This window comes from Geotrypetes seraphini, chromosome 4 (genome assembly GCF_902459505.1).
Source record: "Geotrypetes seraphini chromosome 4, aGeoSer1.1, whole genome shotgun sequence".
NCBI lineage: Eukaryota > Metazoa > Chordata > Amphibia > Gymnophiona > Dermophiidae > Geotrypetes > Geotrypetes seraphini.
The window spans coordinates 6,243,714-6,265,168 of NC_047087.1; the positions used below are offsets into that span (position 1 = coordinate 6,243,714).

Genomic DNA, 21,455 nt, shown 5'->3' on the forward strand with positions numbered 1-21,455 from the left:
CAATATTCAAGGCAATAGAGGCATTATAATATCTTCTGTCTTACCATCCCTTTCCTAATCATTTCTAGCATCCTGTTTGCTTTTTTGGCTGCTGCCGCACATTGGACAGAAGATTTCAGTATAGTGTCTACAATGACACCCAGATCTTTTTCTTGGGTGCTGACTCCCAAGGTGGACCCTAGCATCTGGGAACTGATTTCGTTCTTCTTACCAATGTGCATCACTTTGCATTTCGCTACATTAAATTCCACCTGCCATTTGAATGCTCAGTTTTCCAATTTCTCAACAGTTTGCATATGTTTTAGCCACTTTGAATAGTGCTCGTCATTCCAATTTCCAGATCATTTATAAATATGTTATGTAGCACTGATCCCTGTGGCATTCCACTAGTCACCCTCCTCCATTGAGGAAAATGGACATTTAACCCTACCCTCTTTGGTCTTAGTCTAGTAGCCAGTTCCTAATCCACAATAGAACGTTGCCTCCTATACCATGACCTTTTAGTTCTCAGGAGTTTCTCATGGGGAACTTTATTGAAAGCTTTCTGGAAATCTAGACACACTACTTCAACTGTTTGGCAATGTTAAAAGCCAAAAGGATGCTCAAGTGCACAGGGAGAGGAATGGCTAGCAGGAAAAAGTTAGATTATGAGCCCACTGGGACAGATAGGGAAATACTTGAGTACCTGATTTTAAAAAGTGTATGGGGACAGACTTAAAGATCTCAATTTAAAAAGGTAGGAGAGGGGGGTATGAGCCTGAGATATTTAAATACCTCTGTGGCATATGAGTAATGCACAGGAAGCAAGTCTCATTCAACTGAAAGGAAACTCTGTAATAAGGGGGCATAGGACGAAGTGGAGATTAACCCAGATTCCAGCCAAACAGGTTGAAAAAGTGATGGTGAAAGCTAGAAGGATTTTAGGTTGCATAGGGAGAGATATAGCCAGTAGGAAAAAGGAGGTATTGATGTCCCTGTATAAGACTTCGGTGAGACCTCATTTATAATATTGTGTATAATTCTGGTGGCCGCACCTTCAAAAAAGATATAAAAATGATGGAGTCGGTCCAGAGGAAGGCTACTAAAATGGTATGTGGTATTCATCATAAGGCATATGGGGACAGACTTAAAGATCTCAATCTGTATACTTTGGAGAAAAGGCGGGAGAGGGGAGATATGATAGGGAGAGATATAGCAGACTCGGGAGTAATCTAAGGAAATTCTTTATGGAGAGAGTGGTGGATGCGTGGAATGGCCCTCCCTGTGATGGTGATGGAAACAGACTAAATATGAATTTAAAAAAACATGGGACAAACACATAGGATCTATAAGAGACAGGAAGGGGTTGTAGAGGGCATGGATGGCCATGTGAGCTTTAGCTCCCTTAATTTTCTCTGGTTTTACTTACAGTACAATTAATTATAAGCCAGCATAGAAGCTGTTGATTGTTGAACACTATCTGTTCTCGGAGGATGGGGGGGCACCAATTGTCTTTTAGTTGAACACTATCTGTTCTCTTGGGGGGGCACCAATTATCTTTTAGTTGAACACTATCTGTTCTCTTGGGGGGGCACCAATTGTCTTTTAGCTGAACACTATCTGTTCTCTTGGGGGGGCACCAATTGTCTTTTAGTTGAACACTATCTGTTCTCTGGGGGGGGGGGGGGCACCAATTGTCTTTTAATATCAGCCATCTGCGCTTTAGCAGGATAAGTTCCAGAACCCCAATTCAAGGTACAGGTACAAGATCCTTTATCCAAAATGCTCGGGACCAGAGATATTTTGGATTTTAGAATTGGGGGGCTTTTGGAAGTGTCACCAGTGGCTGTAGCAATTCAAATTCATCACCTGCTGCAGCCTTGCAAGCTGCCACCTCCTGCCTTGTGACAGCCTTCCTGGCTGGATCCGACAGAGAGAAGCGTGCAGGGCCGCAGCAGGCAATGAATATGAATCACTGTGGCCAGCGGTAATACAGCAGAGGTACTCCGGTGTGAGGTAATATGAGAAACATAAAAAGACATAACTTGTATGTTAGAGAGTATATGCCAATATATTTTTGCTAACATTTTGTATGGTGTTAATTATTGCACGATGCAAATACATATAGAAACAGTAGGTATTGGTAACTACCTGTGAGCTCATTGCTTCAAGCCAGTACTGGGACATGCTGCGTTAGCATTAGAGAATGTAGGCTTTGCTAAAATAATAAATTGAAGGACATGAAAATGTAGCTGGAGGGATGAGCAAGTGACGAAAGGACTGGGCATGTGAAGAGGTAAATAAAGCTGGGGGTCAGGAAAAATAAACAGATATGTGGAAAACGGAAGTACAGGAGGTGAGATTTGATAGATTGTGAACTGCCACTGCCCTAACTAATGGGAACCAGAAATATGTAACTAACTATATAATGCATAATTACAGTCACTTTGTGCGTCTACTTTGTATGTACGACACCCTTTGTTGCAAGAGAGAAAAATAAGTTCTGTTTCCCCCGAGTGTCCTGGTGGGGCTAGCTTACTTCTCACAGATGAAAAAAATAAACTATTATCAGCGTAGAATGAAGTTTTTAAAGTGACTTTGGGGTCAGGTTTCACTTTTGATGCTAAAAGTTAACTTTTTTGTACAAATTAATAATGCAACAATGCTAAAAAAATGTTTTGGAGCTTTTCGGTTTATAGAATTTTAGATGAAGGATCTTGTACCTTTACTAGAGAGTTTAGTCCCACAAAACTAAACTCCAGAAGCCCAAAGGTATACTGCATCTGCCTCTTGCGGGGAAGAGCAGCCAAGGCCTACTCTAAAAGATCTTTAACTTATCAGAGGGAATTCTTGCAATTTAGAAGATAATATAAGGTTTTACATGTTCATCACCACATATTCTGCTGATTTTTATTTAAAATTAAAATTGCCAGGCACCGGGTACCAGACTGTAAGTTTGAGGGACTTGCATGATGAACTCAATTCAGGAAACTACCCCCCCACACACACACACACACACAACAAAGAGAAAAACCTTGGTGAATGAGGCTAGGCATCAGCACCTGACTTTGCCTCCCATCTCCCACTTTGCAAGCTTTGGTTAGACCATTCAGCCTGATTCTGCTTTATGCACGTGGGATCACTCATAGAGAGAAAGAGATAATGGTTACTGTGGATGGGCAGACTAGATGGGCCATTTGGCCTTTATCTGCTGTCATGTTTCTATGCCTAATCCTGAAAGACAGAAAGTGGGTGAAGGGAGCCGTTTTTGCATCTGCAGGGTATGTACCGTTATCCACAGCCTTGATTATGGCCCTGTATGTACTATTCTTCACAAAGTGTGACTCCCGATCCAGGTTCCCTCTTCCAGTTATGAGTCCAGTTTCTGAGTTAATAACCAGCCAGTCCGCAGGGTCGTTCCCAATCTGATAACTGAACAGAACAGAAAGAGGGACAAGATGAAATCCAAGTCATCTGGCTTCCCAAAATTGCATCACAAATGACAAAACCCCTTTTTAGGTGTGGTTGTGGTTTAGTCTTTGTTTCTCTGTGGAAAGCTATCCAGTAGAAATTAAGACTAATTTCAAGACAAAACAACCCTTAGGATGCAATATTGAAGGGTCTATGTGAATACTTCAATATAAACTGAGGCAACCTTCCTCCCCCCCCCCCCCAACAAAGTGTGAAAAAAGGTTGATTCAAATATAAACTGAGAGCTAAAGTTAGCCCAAATATACGGCTCCTCTCCAGATTTCATCAACTTCTCCCCATTGACAACTCAGCCTTTTCAGGCCAATATCAACCTTATCTGGTTCCTTTCTATTACGTTGGTAGTTCTACCCTTCTTCCCTTCTGTTCCTGTCAGTGGTCGTCTCGTCTTAGTTCTGTATGACTTATATATTTTAATTGTAAATCGCTTAGAAACCTGTATAAGCGTTTAATCAAATTTTAAAGAAAACTTGGTCTCGTGAGATTACTGTGGAAACTCACATCAGCCATTTTGAGTAGTGATACTGCTAATAAGAGGATTGGCCATGCTCTGGCTTAAGATAGTCCTGGGGAGAAGCCTGCAATGGGTCCATGTCTGTTTTATCCTTCCCTAACTCTTGTTTGTCTGTTTTAATTAGATTGTAAGCTCTATTGAGCAGGGATGGTCTCTTACAAGCTTAATGTTCAGTTCTGCATATGCTTAGCAGCACTGAAGAAATGATAAGTAATAAGACTGAAATATGAATCTAGGTTTATATTTGAGTGTATACAGTATATTTTTCTACAGCTTTGGATTTATATCAACCGAAGAGTCGATGCCATCTGCAACTGCATATAATTAAGTTGGAACTTATTTTCGATGGCAGGGCCTGAAATGGGGAATAATCTTCCAGGCCATCTAAGTTTATGTACTAATACGCAGCAATTTAAAAAAAGGTTTAAAACTTATTTCTTTGTAAAGGCATTTTTGAAAAGTAGTTTATGCTTGTCTAATTACCAAAGGCAGAATATTAAATTAAATAAACCATAAGTTTTATGAGAACATTATCCACACTTGAAATGTATTTTTGTGATAATGACGACTTATTCTTTTATGATTTTATAGATTTTTTTCCTTTTATGTAGATGAGTTTATTTAAATTATGTATGTTTTATTGTAACCCCTTTGGTTTAAAGTGGAATATAAATGAATAAAATAAATTTTAAAAAATCGATCTAGCCCAAGTAAGTGTCCAGAATAGGAAAATATTTCCTAATCCTCGATGAAAAGGCTGAGCTACATTTGTTTTTAGTGATAATTGTTCTCTGTATTAGATGGAAACACAGACCACCTCAAATCTGAAAGAATTATTTGCTTTCATCTTTAGGACAGAGGATTCTGGGTGACACATAGTGGAAGTGCGGTTTAGCTCATTTTTAGCAAGTCAAATCCAAATATCATTTTAAATGGACAATGTACAATACCTATTCAGTGACTGAATGCTGCTCCCAGCCATGGTGAGTGGAGTTGATAAGTAGGACTGCAAGGGCAATGCATTTGGCAGGAAACACCTCCCACTCCCCCACATCTTATCACTCCAGAATCCCCACCCCCTACTCACAGATCAACAATCTCCTCCACCCTCTCCCTTCCTCGAAGGCCCAGCATCTCCCATTTCTCCTCCACTGTGTCAAGTGACACAGAGCAGAATGAACGGACCTAGGCATATATCTCTGGCAAGCCTTCAGTGCATGTAGGTGCTGAAGTCCTGTGCTTCAGTGTTTAGCTGCCAGCCTGCTTGCTTGTCATTTTCTAGTGTCTATTTCAACCTCAGTCCTTCTACACCAGCATTCTTCAGAGCAAAGCTTGTGGGTCAGTGGTTGTGGCCATTCATACTCTGATTCTTATGTGAGCCAAGGATAATGAAGCCATTGTGACATCACTGATGTGATTGGCTCTTAGGCACTGGTGGAATGAGGCATTATGACATCACAATAATCTGCTCTGGATACCAGAGACTGTCATTCTGTAGTGTCTGTTTCAACCTCAGTCCTTCTACACCAGCATTCTTCAAAGCAAAGCTTGCGGGTCAGAGGTTGTGGCCATTCATACTCTGATTCTTCCCTCTCTCCTTAAAGAATGACATGAAGATGGTTTCCCGCGGTTATCCACGGGAACGGTGATGAATTTTGTCACCGTGTCATTCTCTAAAGTCACTTAATCCTCCAGTGCCCACCTCTTCGCTTTTCTCTTTGCTTTTCTCCTTTAATTTACTGATTTGCTCTAGTTTCTCTGCATTGAAAGCTACAAATCTCTTTGTGTAGATCTGCTCATTAGAAAGATGGCGGAAGGGCTCAGAACCATCTGTTTAGAGGAGAAGCTCTGAAGTGACTTACCTCAGGATCTGATTCTGCTGCCTGTCTGGATCCTGAGCTGTATAAGAGGCAATTTCCTGTCCCTCAGGCAAGTCCTCCGAGACCTGCACCATTTTGACTGGCGGCACAAAGACTGGAGCCTCGTTGACATCTTGAACACTGACGGTGACTGTCGCTGTGGAGATGGGCTGTTCCACAGTAAATGGAATTCTGTTGTGCACGCTAATTAGGAGAACATACTGCATTTTGTTTTCAAAATCCAAACCCTAGGAGAAAATGTCAAGTGAGTTCACGCAAACATTCAAATGCAACATCCAGAAACATGGATGTGACAGACAGTGGCGTACCTAGGGTATGTGGCACCCGGGGCCCATCATTTTTTGACACCCCCCCCCCCCCCCCATGTAAAAAAATATTTTTTTGTAATGACCATGAAACAGAATAAATGGTCAGAATAGAAACAGGCAGTGAAAATTTTCTTATATTCCAAACATAACATAACATAAATTATGTCTGAATTGTCATGACATCAGAAGTACATATGGAGTAGTTGCAGGTGATGCTTGGGACAGTTCTGATTGTGTTAGTTCGGTTTTATATGTTTTTTTTAATAGAAGGGTTTTTATTTCTTTTTTGATGGTTTTGTAGTCTGTGGTCGAGGTCAATAGGTTGTAGAGTTGGGGGTCGAGTGTTAGGAGGTTGTCGAACAGTTTTTTTCTTTTGACGTTTTTGGTTGGAGGGTGTGTGAATGGTGCGTGAGTTCTCCTATGTCTGGTTGAGGTGGATTGAATTATTTAGCTGAAGAAATTAGTTACTCCCCCATTCCACACACATTAATTATCTTCCATTTTTGTTCCCATTATAAAAAAACACTGATAAGTTCCCAGAAAAAAAGTACATTAAAATAAGAAGTGAAAACAAAGGCCCCTACAGATGAGAACATAACATAAGAATAGCCTAACTGGGTCAGACCAATGGTCCATCATGCCCAGTAGCCCATTCTCATGGTAGCCAATCCAGGACACTAATACCTGGTCAAAACCCAAAGAGCAGCAACATTCCATGCTACCGATCCAGGGCAAGCAGACACTTCCCCCATGTCTTAATAACAGATTATGGACTTTTCCTCCAGGAATTTGTCCAAATCTTTCTTAAAACCAGCTACATTATCTGCTTTTACCATAACTTCTGGCCACTTCATTTTTAAGTTTAGATCTTTCCTTTCAAACAGAGACCTTGCTAGATGTCAAATACAGCACAAGGTAACTTCACATGGACTTAGCTGTGCAGGAAATGTGAATCTCCTCATACACCCACCATATAGTGCAAAAATGTGCAAAGGTCTGTTTTTTTCTTTCGATCACTACATAGCCTAATGCCACACAAGCAGCGCTGTTACAAACATATTCTGTAGGTCAATGCTAAGGATAACAAAGTTTCCTTCCTTGGACCAGAAGGAGATACTGATAAACCACTGGAAGAGATCTCAGTGTGTGAACCAGTTGAGTGGAGTGGACTAACTGGGGGGTGGAAATGGGCCCGGAGTTTGCACAGCAGAATTTCCCAGACCACCTCTTCCTCTCAACACATTGACACGCTGCCACCATCACCACTAGGAACACCTCACTGGGTAGGCCAGCTATGCTATAAACTTTATAAAACACATTATTATATTTTCTTATAAAGTACATATTTTAACTGAACTCTCTGACATCCTCAGCCTTTCCATTCACAAAAATAGAAGGAAGAAAAGTTCTCATTTCCTGCTGTCTCATGTCCCCGGCCTATACAATATTTTTTTTCTGCAGACCCTTCAAAAGTCTGACCAAATCCTCGTTTCACTTGCATTATAAAGTACTGAGGATGCCATCTCTCCCCAATCCCAGGTCCTAAAGTCTAAGACAGTAGCGCAAACTAATGCTGCCAGATTCAGGAAAAAAAATTTTGATTCGATTCAGCCTATTGAATTGGTTTTTCAATTCGATTTTCCTGCCCAGTTGGGTGATTTTTTTCAAAACTCCTGGTGGGTTTTATAGCTTTTTCAGCCCCTTTGGCTTCTCCTAATCACACTGGCGCTGTGGTGTAAATAAAATAAAGAAACAAAAAGGACTTTTCCTCTCTCTGTTAAATCCTAGCTCACGTTTGCAGTCCAATACCAGCTCTGGCAGGATACACATTTCAAATCTGACATATTATAATCACAAAACAGAAAATAAAATTAATTTTTCTACCTTTTTTTTGTCTGGTTATATTTCAAATCTTGTTGGTCCAAGGCTCTGGTTTTCTTCTGATAACTTGGGGTCTCCTTCTTTCTTCATGCTAACCATCCATCTGCCAACTCTGTCCTCCCTTTCCATTTCCCTTCCCTCCCCAGGAAGTCTGGTATCTTTCCTTTTTTTCATCTCCCTCCACAGATCCACCTTTTCTTAACTACCCTTTCATCCGGCATCTCTCCCTCCTTCCCCACCACCCGAGTCCACCATCTCTCCCTTTCTTTTCCCAATTACCCTCCTATCCAGTATCTCTATCCCTCTTCCACACCATCCCTTGTGTCCAATTTCTCTCCCTTTCTGTTCCTTCCCTCCCTAAATCCCATGGTCCATCATCTCTCTCCCTCTCCTCTATTTTCAGACCCATTATTTCTTCCTCCCCCCCAAAGTTTGGCATATGCACGTCTCTTTGAACACCCCCTTCCCTCCGTGTACTTCTAAACCAGGGTCCCCCCAAAGGCCTGTCCCCCCTTAAAGGTCTGCCTGTCCCCCCTTGAAGGCCTGTCCCACCTCCTTGAAGGCCTGTCCCCCCCTTGTAGGCCTGCCTGCCTGTCCCCCCCTTGAAGGCCTGTCCCCCCCTTGAAGGTCTGCACCCCCCCCTAAGGCCTGTCCTCCCCCCTTGTAGGCCTGTCCCCCCTTGAAGGTCTGCACCCCCCCCGAAGGCCTGCACCCCCCTGAAGGCCTGTCCCCCCTTGAAGGTCTGCACCCCCCCCAAAGGCCTGAACCCCCCTGAAGGCCTGAACCCCCCTGAAGGCCTGAACCCCCCCGAAGGCCTGCACCCCCCCCGAAGGCCTGCACCCCCCCCGAAGGCCTGCACCCCCCGAAGGCCTGCACCCCCCCTTGAAGGCCTGTCCCACCCCCTTGAAGGCCTGCACCCCCCCAAGGCCTGTTCCCCCCTTGAAGGCCTGTTCCCCCCTTGAAGGCCTGTTCCCCCCTTGAAGGCCTGTCCCACCCCCTTGTAGACCTGTCCCCCCCTTGAAGGCCTGCCTGCCCCCCCTTGAAGGCCTGCCTGTCCCCCCTTGAAGGCCTGTCCCTCCCCCTTGAAGGTCTGCACACACCCCCAAAGGCCTGTCCCCCCCTTGAAGGCCTGCCTGCCCCCCCTTGAAGGCCTGTCCCCCCTTGAAGGCCTTCCTGCCTGTCTGTCACCCCCCTCCTCCTTGAAAGCCTGCCTGCCTGACCGCCCGCCCCACCCCGAAGGACCGCTCGCCCCTGGCCTCCCCGCACCACTATGAAGCAGCACTACCTATGCTCCCGGCCTTGCCGTTCAGTCCCCCCCCCACCACCCCCGAAGGACCGCTCGCCCCACTGACCTTCCTGCACCACCTATGAAGCAGCCGCAGCAGGATCCCGACGTCAGCGATCTCTGCGCTGCTTAGGCGCTGCTTCCTGCGCCGCGTTTCCGCCCCTCCTCTGACGTCAGAGGAGGGGCGGGACCGCAGCGCAGGAAGCAGCGCCCAAGCAGCTCAGGTATCGCTGAAGTCGCGATCCTGCTGCTGCTGCTTCATAGGTGGTGCAGGAAGGTCAGTGGGGCGAGCGGTCCTTCGGGGGTGGGGGGGGAATGAACGGCAAGGCCGGGAACACCCCCTCATGGCTGGCACCCGGGGCGGACCGCCCCTCCCGCCCCCCCCTTAGTACGCCACTGGTGACAGACGTTCTACTAGCAAAGAACCTGAGAAAGCAAGTTGTACCCCAACATGTACCCCTCACACAACAGGTCATTTCAGGCACGTCCCTTTGCCTGCTGAGTCCAATTTGCGCCATCGCAGTATAGGATACTATACTTGATCGAAGTGGTGCGGTTAGAGCAGTGGCAGCATACTAAACTTGAGGCTGGGACTGGAGGGCATCCGGAAATTCGCAGATGTCAACATGATGACATCATGTGCATGTGTAATGTCATCGTGCATACGCAGAGGCCCTCCAGAGGGGGGTGCTGGAGGAGGAGAGGTGGCAGCTGACTGACTACAGGACGTGCCTCTCGCTGCGAGACACACATTCTGTGAGCAGTAAACCAGTGCCAGCGTCTCACCGCGACACACAGTTTGCAATACAATGGACTGGGAACCAGGAAGAGCAGTGATGCTTCTTGTGACCTTGGGCAAGCCACTTAACCTTCCCAACAGATGGCAATCACCCCAGGGAAGGAAATACCTACAGTACCCATATACTGTATAACTCACCTTAAGCTATTACTGGAAAAAGGTGTGAACTAAATAAGATAGTACAAGTTACCATAGAGTGTGCACGTCTAGTTTAATCAGATAAGAGACTTCGACACCCCCCGATGTGTTCTTGGAAGGCAGTCAAATTCAACCATATGTGACTTGCCCAAGGGCCAAGTTGGGGATAGAGAAGTAGGAGGTATCTTGGTTCATGGCTCTGTTGAAAGCACCGAGGCAACAGACAGAATGCCAGCACTCCAACCAACTAAACAACCAGTGCTCAGAGACGGCCACGGACAATACCTTGACTGTTTTCAAGATTCCATCATTGTTTACTAGATCAGTTGTGATGTCGAAGGAGCCATCGTTCCCACTCAGAATGTTGTATACCGCTTTCCATGCGTCACTGTTGAGCTCATCACCATCCGTAACCTTCAGCCTCTCAACTATAATTCCCACATCATTTTCAGGCACATTTGCTGTGTACTACAATGCCAAAGACAGACAATCAGGGCCAACACGACATTGAAACCTACCGTATTAGAGGAGAAGGAGAAGGTGCTGATGGGTGTAAGGGGGATCCGAATGCCACCTCCCAGTGAAAGCACAGATCTTCATTGTCATATTTAAGTTGCAATGAAAAAAAACTGAGTTTATTTATTAGACTGCCTATATTAGATTATCTAAGTGACTTATATATTAGTTAAGCTTGTAGCAGGCCAAGAGGAGACTGTAAGGATTGTTAGTGGCCCCCACAATATATGGTTGGTGGGGTCACTTGAGAGGCGCCCTTACACACGCCAGGTCCCAGGTTCAGTTCCCTCACAGAAGATTCACCAGGAGTAGAATCCAATAAGAAACACAGCCAGAGGTGATTGCATATATTATAGAAATAGGCTTACAGAAAAGCAATATTTATAAGCATTACAATTAAGTAGTGAGCAAAGCAGTTTCCCTGCCTTACAGAGTTCAGAGGCAAAGAGACAGAGAGTCTTAAGTTCTAAGGAGAGCCAGAGAGAGAGAGAGAGAGAGAGAGAAAGGGGATGGAGTCATGGTCTAAGTTTCAGGTTCCATAGATAAAGAGAAGGATAGACAGAGAAAGAGAGAGCTCAAGAGAAACAAGAGAGGACCAAAGTGCCAAGAGCCAAGAGAAAAGAGAGGGGGGTGATGCTGCGAGGGGGCTTTTATAGTTTGGAAACTTATTCAATAGAAGTTAAATCTCCCCCTCCTTTGTAGACAGGAGAAAAATAGGCTGTAGTCATATATGTATTTCCAGTATGTCTCTGACAATAGTTTCTGATTAACTTTAATTATCTGTGCACCTGGACCCATTGTCCTAAGCACCCTCTTAATCAGACATTAACACATTTTAGCTAATCATGATTTAATCAGGGCTACTTAAAACAGTCTCCCTGCCCTCAGGGTCTATCTGCATTCACATGCCAGAGTCAGATTGATATAATTTCCCATAGGCCTTCGCTGACATTAGTTATGCCAACTGAAAATGCTGAATGCTAGCAATAGCTATGCTGACAGAGACCTAGAGTACAATAAGGATAAAATCTTAGCAGCATTGTTATCTAGCCCTCACTAGCCATTTAGGGAGTAGAGAAGGAAGAGCCCTGGCCGCTTTAGCCTTTTCTCATAGGGAAGTCGACCCAAACCTTTTATCATTTTCATCACCCTTTTCTGTACCGTTTGGAATTCCGCTATGTCTTTTTTGAGATACGGCGGCCAGAACTGCACACAGTATTCAAGTTGCAATCATATCATAGCGCTATACAAGGGCATTCTAACACCTTGACAGTGGGCTCTAAACACGTCTCTTTCCAAAACTGGAAAATAAGTGTCAAACATCAGAACAATCCCATAATCATCCTTTACTTAAAAAGAAAACCCCACCAGCATAGAAGCATTGGACCCTCTCATTACGGAAATGGGGAATAACCTAGAAATCCAAGGAGTGCACATAGGTTCAGTTTTTTTAAATTTTTAAATAGCTGTGTATACAGGTGATTTATTAGTACACTTGACAGATTCTGAGATCGCTCTGAGAGAGTTTTTAGGAAGAGGGGACTTCTCTAGTTTCAAACTCATTCTGGAGAAAAAAAACCATGGTAGACTGAAGAGAAAGGACTTACCGAGGTTGGGTCAAACTGTGGAACCATATCATTAGCGTCTGTCACAGTAATCACAGCCGTTCCTGTTGTATGTAAACCATATCCTTCATTATCAGCAGCTACAATAGTGAGGACGTAATCTGAGATTTTCTGCAAGGCAAATATACGTGTTTTAACAAAGACTAATCAGCAAAGGTATTAGTTACTGCAGGACTGACACAGGTTATCCATCCCAATGACGGGCTCTTAAGTCGGTCTTGATTAAGATAAGAAGTAGAGAATGACATGGTGAAGAAAACCCGTGGCAAGCCACGGGGGGTGGGGGGCCGCAATTTAACCGCAACTACGGAGACGTTAAAGCCTGAGTCACTACAGGCACGGAGACAAAACTTTTCACCACCCGCAGGGTCAGTGACAAGCCTCGTCCCCGCAATTGAAAGCACCCCCTCACTGCTTACCACTTTTTACCGTGTCATTGATTCATTGTGGGTGGCCCTTCTAAGTTCCGGCAGCCATGTTGTCCTCGTCGATGCTATGCCATCTTTGTGTTCACTTTCAGTTCTACCTTTGCTTTGACTCCTCCCCCTAAAGCTCCCAATTTGGTCTTCTCCCTTCTCTTCCACCTACAGCAACAATCATCAGCAGGGCCTCTGTGTTCCCCACCATGGGGATAGTAGGCGGAGGGCAGCAGATGTCGCTGCCTCCACAGCCCGAGCCCACCAACGGCGGCGGAGGCGATGGACCTCGGCCGTTGTAATACACTATTCCAGGTATCCTACACTACATCCAGCACGAATGGGCCCGCTTCAAGATGGAGAGAGCGCACTGGGAGTTGGAGAGGGCCGAGCTACAGGTACTGGCACCGAGCGGGTGGGCAAAGTTTCAGAATCTGGCTTGGCTACTATGAAGGAGAGAAAACCTGGGCCACTCTGATCCAGGGGTCGCCATTTTGGCCCGTACTGTGGCCTCCAGCTGAGCCCCACCTCTACACCCCCAGAGGCGTAAAGAGAGCCTCTTTGCGGCCGGCTGCTTATTTTGTGTGTGTGTGTGTAATGTGTTTGCTGATGTCCTTAACTGGTTCTCCATGCCATGGGTGGGTTGGGTATCATTCGAACTACCAAATAAAGCCCCACCTGTTTTCTTTCCGCTATGTTGGTGGCATAACTTTTTTATTCAGATCAAAAACATTGATTATAGGCTTTTGAAAGGGTGAGTCAAAACACCTCGTTTTTACTACTGTCAAATTATATGGCTAAGATGATTCTCGTTCCTTGCCAATGTATTGGTGCCTTATTTCAGGACCACTACCTCGGAAGGGGCTCTTACTTTAACTATTCTAACTGCTAAACTTTCCATGTTTAATTTATCCAGGGTGTTTTTCTGGGGCCTTGAGAGTATGAGGTAATGGTTTTTACTGTTTTAAGCCTTGGTCTTATTGTGTTGCTTTCAAAGGTATTTACTTTTTAATCAATGTCCTTGTTGCTCTTAAACTAAGAGTCTTTTCTCTTAAAGTGTGTTACCTTAGGGGTGTGGGGTGTGTGTGGGGGGGGTGTGTGTGGGGGGGGTGTGGGGGGTATGCGTGTGTGTCCCATCATATTTTCCCATACAGTTCCTGCATGGTTAAGTTCACTGATTGTACAGTTGCACTTATTACTGCTGTGCTATTTACAACAGTGACAGAGTCCCCACCCATTTCAGGCTATGTAGTTAGAATCCTTAGTCTATGCTAAGATATCTCTAATGAAAATGCATGAAAGACATTTATGTATAATGGAAGTAGTAGGCATGCAAATTTGTCATTCATATTCATTAGGGATACCCTGATAACCCTATCCCTTGCCAGTCCAACAGAGTGAATACTAAGGAGCTATGGTAATATGAATAATCAGGTGATGGTTATTACTATTCTGTTCCTAATTGCGTCTAGCCTCACCTGCGTACGTGCTGATTTAGCAGGAACTTGTCTAACTTTGGAAACCCTGGAGGGTGTTTTTCCCTATAACAGCCTCCAGAAGAGCGTTCGAGATTTCTACCACTCTCTGGGTAATCCAAGATCAGCTGAGCCGGCAAGACTTTGTGACCTGTTTGAGGCTTGTATGGATGCTACAGGGATGGGGACGGGATGGTGAAGGGGATGGCAGTGACGGTGACAGGGCGGTGAAAGGGATGGCGGGGATGGGGTGATGAAGGGGACGGTGGTCTGGGAACGGGGCAGTGACGGGGACAGATTTTTTCCCCGTGTCATTCTCTAAGAAGCATGTGAAACTCTTACTGGATTAATAATAATAATAATTTTATTTTTATATACCGCTAAAGCCATAGTAGTTCGAGGTGGTTTACAATAAGAAGAGCTGGATAGTCAGCGAAAAAAATAACAATGAAGTCTTTGAATACATGAATATTTGTAGGGTGGGAGACAGAGTAAAAAAGTTACAATGTAGGAACATCAAGTACAAAACAGTGGTGAGGTTTTAAGAGTTCTTGGTTACAACTCGGATGAACAGGTTGGTATTTTAACTAGTTTTCTTAAGTTAAGATAGGATGAGGAGTGCTTGATGATGATGCCTAGCCAGATGTTCTGTTGACTTGCTTGGAAGGCTAGACGTCTGTCAAGGAATCTTTTGTATCAGCAGGTTTTTATTGTAGGGTGGCTAAACATATGTATTCTGCGTGTAGGCCTGGTGGGACAGTCCAATTGAAAATGGGCGACCAGGCATAAGGGGGCCAAACCAAGAATAGCTTTGAAACTTAGGCAGGCAAATTTGAACAGCACTCTTGCTTCTAAGGGCAGCCAATGAAGTTTTTGGTAGTAGGGGGTTATGTGATCCCATTTTTTTATATCGAAAATCAGTCGCACTGCTGCATTTTGTATGATTCGGAGTCTTTGAATGGTTTTCTTGTGAGATCCCAGATAGATGATGTTGCAATAGTCAAGCAGGCTTAAAATGGAGGATTGCACAGGTAAAAATGATGCTGCGTCGAAGTACTTTCTGATGGTTCTTAGTTTCCATAGTGTCGCGAAGCCTTTTTTGATCAGTAACTCTGTGAGGATATCTAGAGTGAGGTAACGGTCCAGCATCACTCCCAGGATTTTTATGGAATCGACAATAGGGAAGTTCTGTCCGTTCAGGGAGATTGAAGTATCTTTGATTTTGTCATTCGGGCTTGCCAAGAAGAATTTGGTTTTTTCAGAGTTGAGTTTCAGTTTGAACTCAGTCATCTACAGTTCAATTTGATTTAAAATTGATGTTAGGTGATTCTTCATCTCGGGAGTCAGGCTTGTTAGAGGAAGGACTATGATGATGTTATCGGCATAGATATAAAATTTGATTTTTAATTTTTGTAGTAGATTCGCCAATGAGGTTAGGTAAATGTTGAACAGAGTGGGGGATGGGGGGAACCCTGTGGGACTCCGCATGGGTTTACCCAGCTGGAGGATTGATTATTGTCGCCGTAGACTTGGTACGATCGTTTAGTCAGGAAACCTTGGAACCATTTTAATACATTACCGGAGAATCCAATTGTTTCCAAGCAGTCAATTAGGATGGCGTGATCGACTCAATCGAAGGCGCTACTCAAGTCCAACTGAAGGATTAGTGCACTAGAACCCTGGCTGAATGAATTCAGGAGGGAGTCCAGCAATGAAGCAATGACTGTTTCCGTGCTGAACCCGGAATGAAAATCTGATTGGTTGTCATGAAGTATGCCGAGTTTATCCAGATACGTTACTAAATCTTGGTTTACCAGGTCTTCCATCAGCTTAGACCACTGTTCCCATGGCTTTGGATGCGTTATTCTAGAAACATAGAAGATGACGGCAGAAAAGGGCTACAGCCCATCAAGTCTGCCCACTCTGCTTACCCATCCCCTGTCTATGCCCTAATGACCCAATTTCCTTATCTTGACCCTCGTAGGGATCCCACATGGGTATCCCATTTATTCTTAAAGTCTGGCACGCTGTCTGCCTCGATCACCTGCATTGGAAGCTTGTTCCAATGATCAACCACTCTCTGTGAAGAAATACTTTTTGGTGTCGCCATGAAATTTTCCGCCCCTGAGTTTGAGCAGGTGCTCTCTTGTGGCCGAGGGTCCCTTGAGAAAGAAAATATCATCTTCCACTTCGACACGTCCCGTGAGGTACTTAAATGTTTCGATCATGTCTCACCTCTCCCTACGTTCCTCGAGAGTGTAGAGCTGCAATTTGTTCAGTCTCTCTTCGTACGAGAGACCCTTGGGCCCCGAGATCATCCTGGTGGCCGTCCGTTGAACCGATTCAATTCTGCGCACATCTTTACTGTAATGTGGCCTCCAGAATTGCACACAGTACTCCAGATGAGGTCTCACCATGGCCCTGTACAACGGCATTATGACTTCAGGCTTTCGGCTGACAAAACTTCTATTGATACAACCCAATATCTGCCTTGCCTTAGATGAAGCCTTCTCCACTTGATTGGCAGTTTTCATGTCTGCACTGATGATTACTCCTAAATCTCGTTCTGCTGAAGTCCTAGTTAAAGTTTCTCCGTTCAAGAAGTACGTCCTGCATGGATTTCCGCTTCCGAGGTGCATGACCTTACATTTCTTAGCATTGAAGCCTAGCTGCCAGGTTGAGGACCAACTTTCCAATGTAAGCAGGTCCTGCGCCATATAATTCTGTAAACTGCATTCACTTACTATATTACATAGTTTGGCGTCATCGGCGAATAGTGTTATTTTACCTTGAAGCCCTTGAGTCAGATCCCCTATGAATATGTTGAAAAGATGCGGCACTCCACTGGTCACTTTTGGTATAGCTTCGAACTTTTGGTACAGCGGTATACAAGAAATAAATTATTATTATTCTATAGTAGATCAGAGGTACTGTGCTGTTCACATGATTTGCTCAGGCCACTTATCCGTTCCTTTTCTACTCATTTAATTCTACCCCTAAGCGTCCAATTTAGCATCAAACTGATTTAGCTGTGCGAGATGAAGTATTTTGGCCCAGATATACAAATGGGTATTTTTCATTTTTGTGTACAGTTAAAAAGCTCACAATATCTGACCCTGGTAAGTAAATGTAACTTTTTCAAGTCATGAGCAGCTGTGCATCCAATATGACATTAGTCAGTGACGGGTACTTCGGTCAGTACTGCTGCTCTAGAGGTGCTTCCACTTCAGTTGGACTGCATTATAGTGCTTTAGGCTTCATTCATAACTACCCAAGATGATCCCTGGACTTTAACACAATCGCAAAATGTCGATCCTTAGACGAATCGTAAATTTTAAAGGGTGCAGAACTAGCAGTTAGGGTTACCACTGTGCAATAACAGATTCTGCCCCACCCCCCCCACCCCCTCCCAACACAACACACACAGCATTGCCTCTGTAGCAAAACTCATCATCCTGAGTCAAATCAAAGGTTCATGAGGAAAATCAGTGGAAGGGGGTCAGAAAGTTTCATTTAAGGGTTTCTGGGACCAGAGCTTGGGTCCCCCCTCCTCCTAAACCCCTTTCCCTATGTGCAGGCGGAGACCATCTTGGATTGGATTTTAAATAATTTTTTTTCTAAAACCTCCAACTGCCTCAAAATCCTTCAATTTGACTCAAAATAAACTGGGATGGAATCCTCAGACTATTCTGCATCTGTATCATGCCAGTTTTGACCTGGATGGTTTGCCAAGGAGCGTCTGTGTGCCATATGCCATGGACTTTTATTTTAGGAAACTATCCAAACCTTTTTTTAAACCCTGCTAAGCTAACTGCTTTCACCACATTCTCTGGCAGCAAATTCTAGAGTTTAATTACACATGAAAGAAATACTTTCTCTGGTTTGTTTTAAATTTATTACTTAGTAGCTTCATCGCATGCCCCATAGTCCTAGTAATTTTGGAAAGAGTAAACAAGTGATTTCACATCTACCCTTTCCACTCCACTCATTTTATAGACCTCCATCATATCAACCGAGTCGTCTCTTCTCCAGGCTGAAGTGCCCTAGCCAATTTAACCTTTACTCATAGAGAAGTCATCCAATCCCTTTTATCAATTTTGTCAGCCTTCTCTGTACCTTTTCTAATTTAGTTATGTATCTTTTTTTGAAATGCAGTGACCAGAACTGCACAAAGTATTCAAGGTGTGGCTGCACCATGGAATGATACAAAGGCATTATAACAATCTCATCTTTTTTTCCAATCCTTTCCTGATAATTATCTACACTTTTATCACCTCATGCCTAGATTACTGCAACTTGCTTCTCACAGATTTTCCACTAAACTATCGGTGACGGGACTAAATCGCACGAGACAACGGCGTGCCGACAACTGAGCGCAGACAACTGAGCGCAAGGTTGACGGCGTGCCAAAGAAAACCACTATTTTAAAGGGCTCCAACGGGGGGTGTGGGGGGGGAACCCCCCCACTTTACTTAACAGACATTGCGCTGGCATTGTAGGGGGTTTGGGGGGGGGTGGAACCTCCCACATTATACTTAAAACTGAACTTTTTCCCTAAAAAACAGGCAAAAAGTTCAGTTTCAGATATAATGAGGGGGGTTACAACCCCCCAAACCCCCACAACGCCAGCGCGATGTCTGTTAAGTAAAATAGGGGGGTTCCCCACCAACACCCCCCGTTGGAATCCTTTAAAAGTCCTAACTTCTACTCACTTGTAAAGTACCCATGTCTGTTTTAGTGTTCCCTCTGTGAGAAATTCCCTAACCCTTCTGCGTCCTGTTTGTCCATTTTGATTAGATTGTAAGCTCTGTCGAGCAGGGATTCTCTCTTGTTTAATGCATACATCTAGCAGCGCTATAGAAATTATTAATAATAGTAGTAGTAAAGTATATGAGGACAGAGTTAAAGATCTCAATATGGGAATAAACAGGCAGACAAGGGCAACCCGGTCGACATTATATATCTGGATTTTCAGAAGGCGTTCGACAAGGTTCCACATGAATGACTACCGTATTTTCACGCAAATAACGCGCACCCGTATAAAACGCGCACACGGGTATAGCGCGCAGAAATCACGATGATGTGTACAAAAACTTTGGTATACCGCGCTCACGGGTATACCGCGCATGCTGCCCGACGCTCCTTTCGCCCGCCCTGACTTTCCGACTCTCCGTTCACCCCCCCTGACTTCCGTGCACTGTCCCCCCTTGAAGGTCTGTCCCCATCCTGAAAGCCTGATGCCCCCCCCCGACGTCCGATACATCCCTCCCCCCGAAGGACCGCCGACTCCCCAACAATATCGGGCCAGGAGGGAGCCCAAATCCTCCTGGCCACGGCGACCCCCTAACCCCACCCCGCACTACATTACGGGCAGGAGGGATCCCAGGCCCTCCTGCCCTCGACGCAAACCCCCCTCCCCCCAACGACTGCCCCCCCCCCAAGAACCTCCGACCGCCCCCCCAGCCGACCCGCGACCCCCCCTGGCGACCCCCACGACCCCCCCACCCCCCTTCCCCGTACCTTTGGTAGTTGGGCCAGAAGGGAGCCCAAACCCTCCTGGCCACGGCGACCCCCTAACCCCACCCCGCACTACATTACGGGCAGGAGGGATCCCAGGCCCTCCTGCCCTCGACGCAAACCCCCCTCCCCCCCAACGACCGCCCCCCCCAAGAACCTCCGACCGCTCCCCCAGCCGACCCGCGACCCCCCTGGCGACCCCCACGACCCCCCCACCCCCCTTCCCCGTACCTTTGGTAGTTGGCCGGACAGACGGGAGCCAAACCCGCCTGTCCGGCAGGCAGCCAACGAAGGAATGAGGCCGGATTGGCCCATCCATCCTAAAGCTCCGCCTACTGGTGGGGCCTAAGGCGCGTGGGCCAATCAGAATAGGCCCTGGAGCCTTAGGTCCCACCTGGGGGCGCGGCCTGAGGCACATGGTCGGGTTGGGCCCATGTGCCTCAGGCCGCGCCCCCAGGTGGGACCTAAGGCTCCAGGGCCTATTCTGATTGGCCCACGCGCCTTAGGCCCCACCAGTAGGCGGAGCTTTAGGATGGATGGGCCAATCCAGCCTCATTCCTTCGTTGGCTGCCTGCCGGACAGGCGGGTTTGGCTCCCGTCTGTCCGGCCAACTACCAAAGGTACGGGGAAGGGGGGTGGGGGGGTCGTGGGGGTCGCCAGGGGGATCGCGGGTCGGCTGGGGGGCGGTCGGAGGTTCTTGGGGGGGGGGGCGGTCGTTGGGGGGGAGGGGGGTTTGCGTCGAGGGCAGGAGGGCCTGGGATCCCTCCTGCCCGTAATGTAGTGCGGGGTGGGGTTAGGGGGTCGCCGTGGCCAGGAGGGTTTGGGCTCCCTTCTGGCCCGATATTGTCGGGAAGTCGGCGGTCCTTCGGGGTGGGGGTGCGAGTGGTCCTGCCGGGGGGGGGATGTATCGGACGTCGGGGAGTCGGCCGGGCAAGAGGGCTTGGGCTCCCTCTTGCTCCGATCGTGGATGCGGGTGCGGGTGGGAGCGCGTGCGAGCGGTCGTTCGGGGTGGGGGTGCGAGTGGTCCTGCCGGGGGGGGGGATGTATCGGACGTCGGGGAGTCGGCCGGGCAAGAGGGCTTGGGCTCCCTCTTGCTCCGATCGTGGATGCGGGTGCGGGTGGGAGCGCGTGCGAGCGGTCGTTCGGGGTGGGGGTGCGAGTGGTCCTGCCGGGGGGGGGGGGGATGTATCGGACGTCGGGGAGTCGGCCGGGCAAGAGGGCTTGGGCTCCCTCTTGCTCCGATCGTGGATGCGGGTGCGGGTGGGAGCGCGTGCGAGCGGTCGTTCGGGGTGGGGGTGCGAGCGGTCCTGCTGGGGGGGGTGAATCGGGCGTCGGGCGGGGTGGGAACTATGTTTTAAAACTTTTGTATACCGCGCTCACGCATATAACGCGCGAGGGGTATGCGCGGTAGGTAAAAACGCGTATAACGCGCGCGTTATATGCGTGAAAATACGGTACTTTGGAAAATTGCAAGCCATGGAATCGAGGGTGAAATCACTTGGTAAATTTAAAACCCTATTAAAAAGTTGGCTGTTTAAGGAAGCCTTTAATTAAGCTATATCATTTCAAATTCCCCCAAGACTTTCTTTTCCTTAGAAAGAGTTATAAGTAAAATCGAGCAGGTAATCTTTTA

At 46.3% G+C, this 21,455-nt stretch overlaps 1 protein-coding gene across 2 annotated transcripts in view; it reads right to left on the reverse strand.

Annotated features, from left to right (window-relative positions):
* Window positions 1–21,455, reverse strand: part of CDH1 (cadherin 1) — a 119,742-nt gene that overhangs the window by 12,864 nt on the left and 85,423 nt on the right. For both annotated transcript variants that reach the window (XM_033940147.1, XM_033940146.1), the window contains exons 8-11: window positions 12,397–12,525; window positions 10,559–10,741; window positions 5,845–6,089; window positions 3,269–3,411 (exon numbers count right to left, since the gene is read on the reverse strand). In XM_033940147.1, coding sequence (XP_033796038.1) covers window positions 3,269–3,411; window positions 5,845–6,089; window positions 10,559–10,741; window positions 12,397–12,525 — 700 coding nt within the window. The remainder of the gene's footprint in view (window positions 1–3,268; window positions 3,412–5,844; window positions 6,090–10,558; window positions 10,742–12,396; window positions 12,526–21,455) is intronic.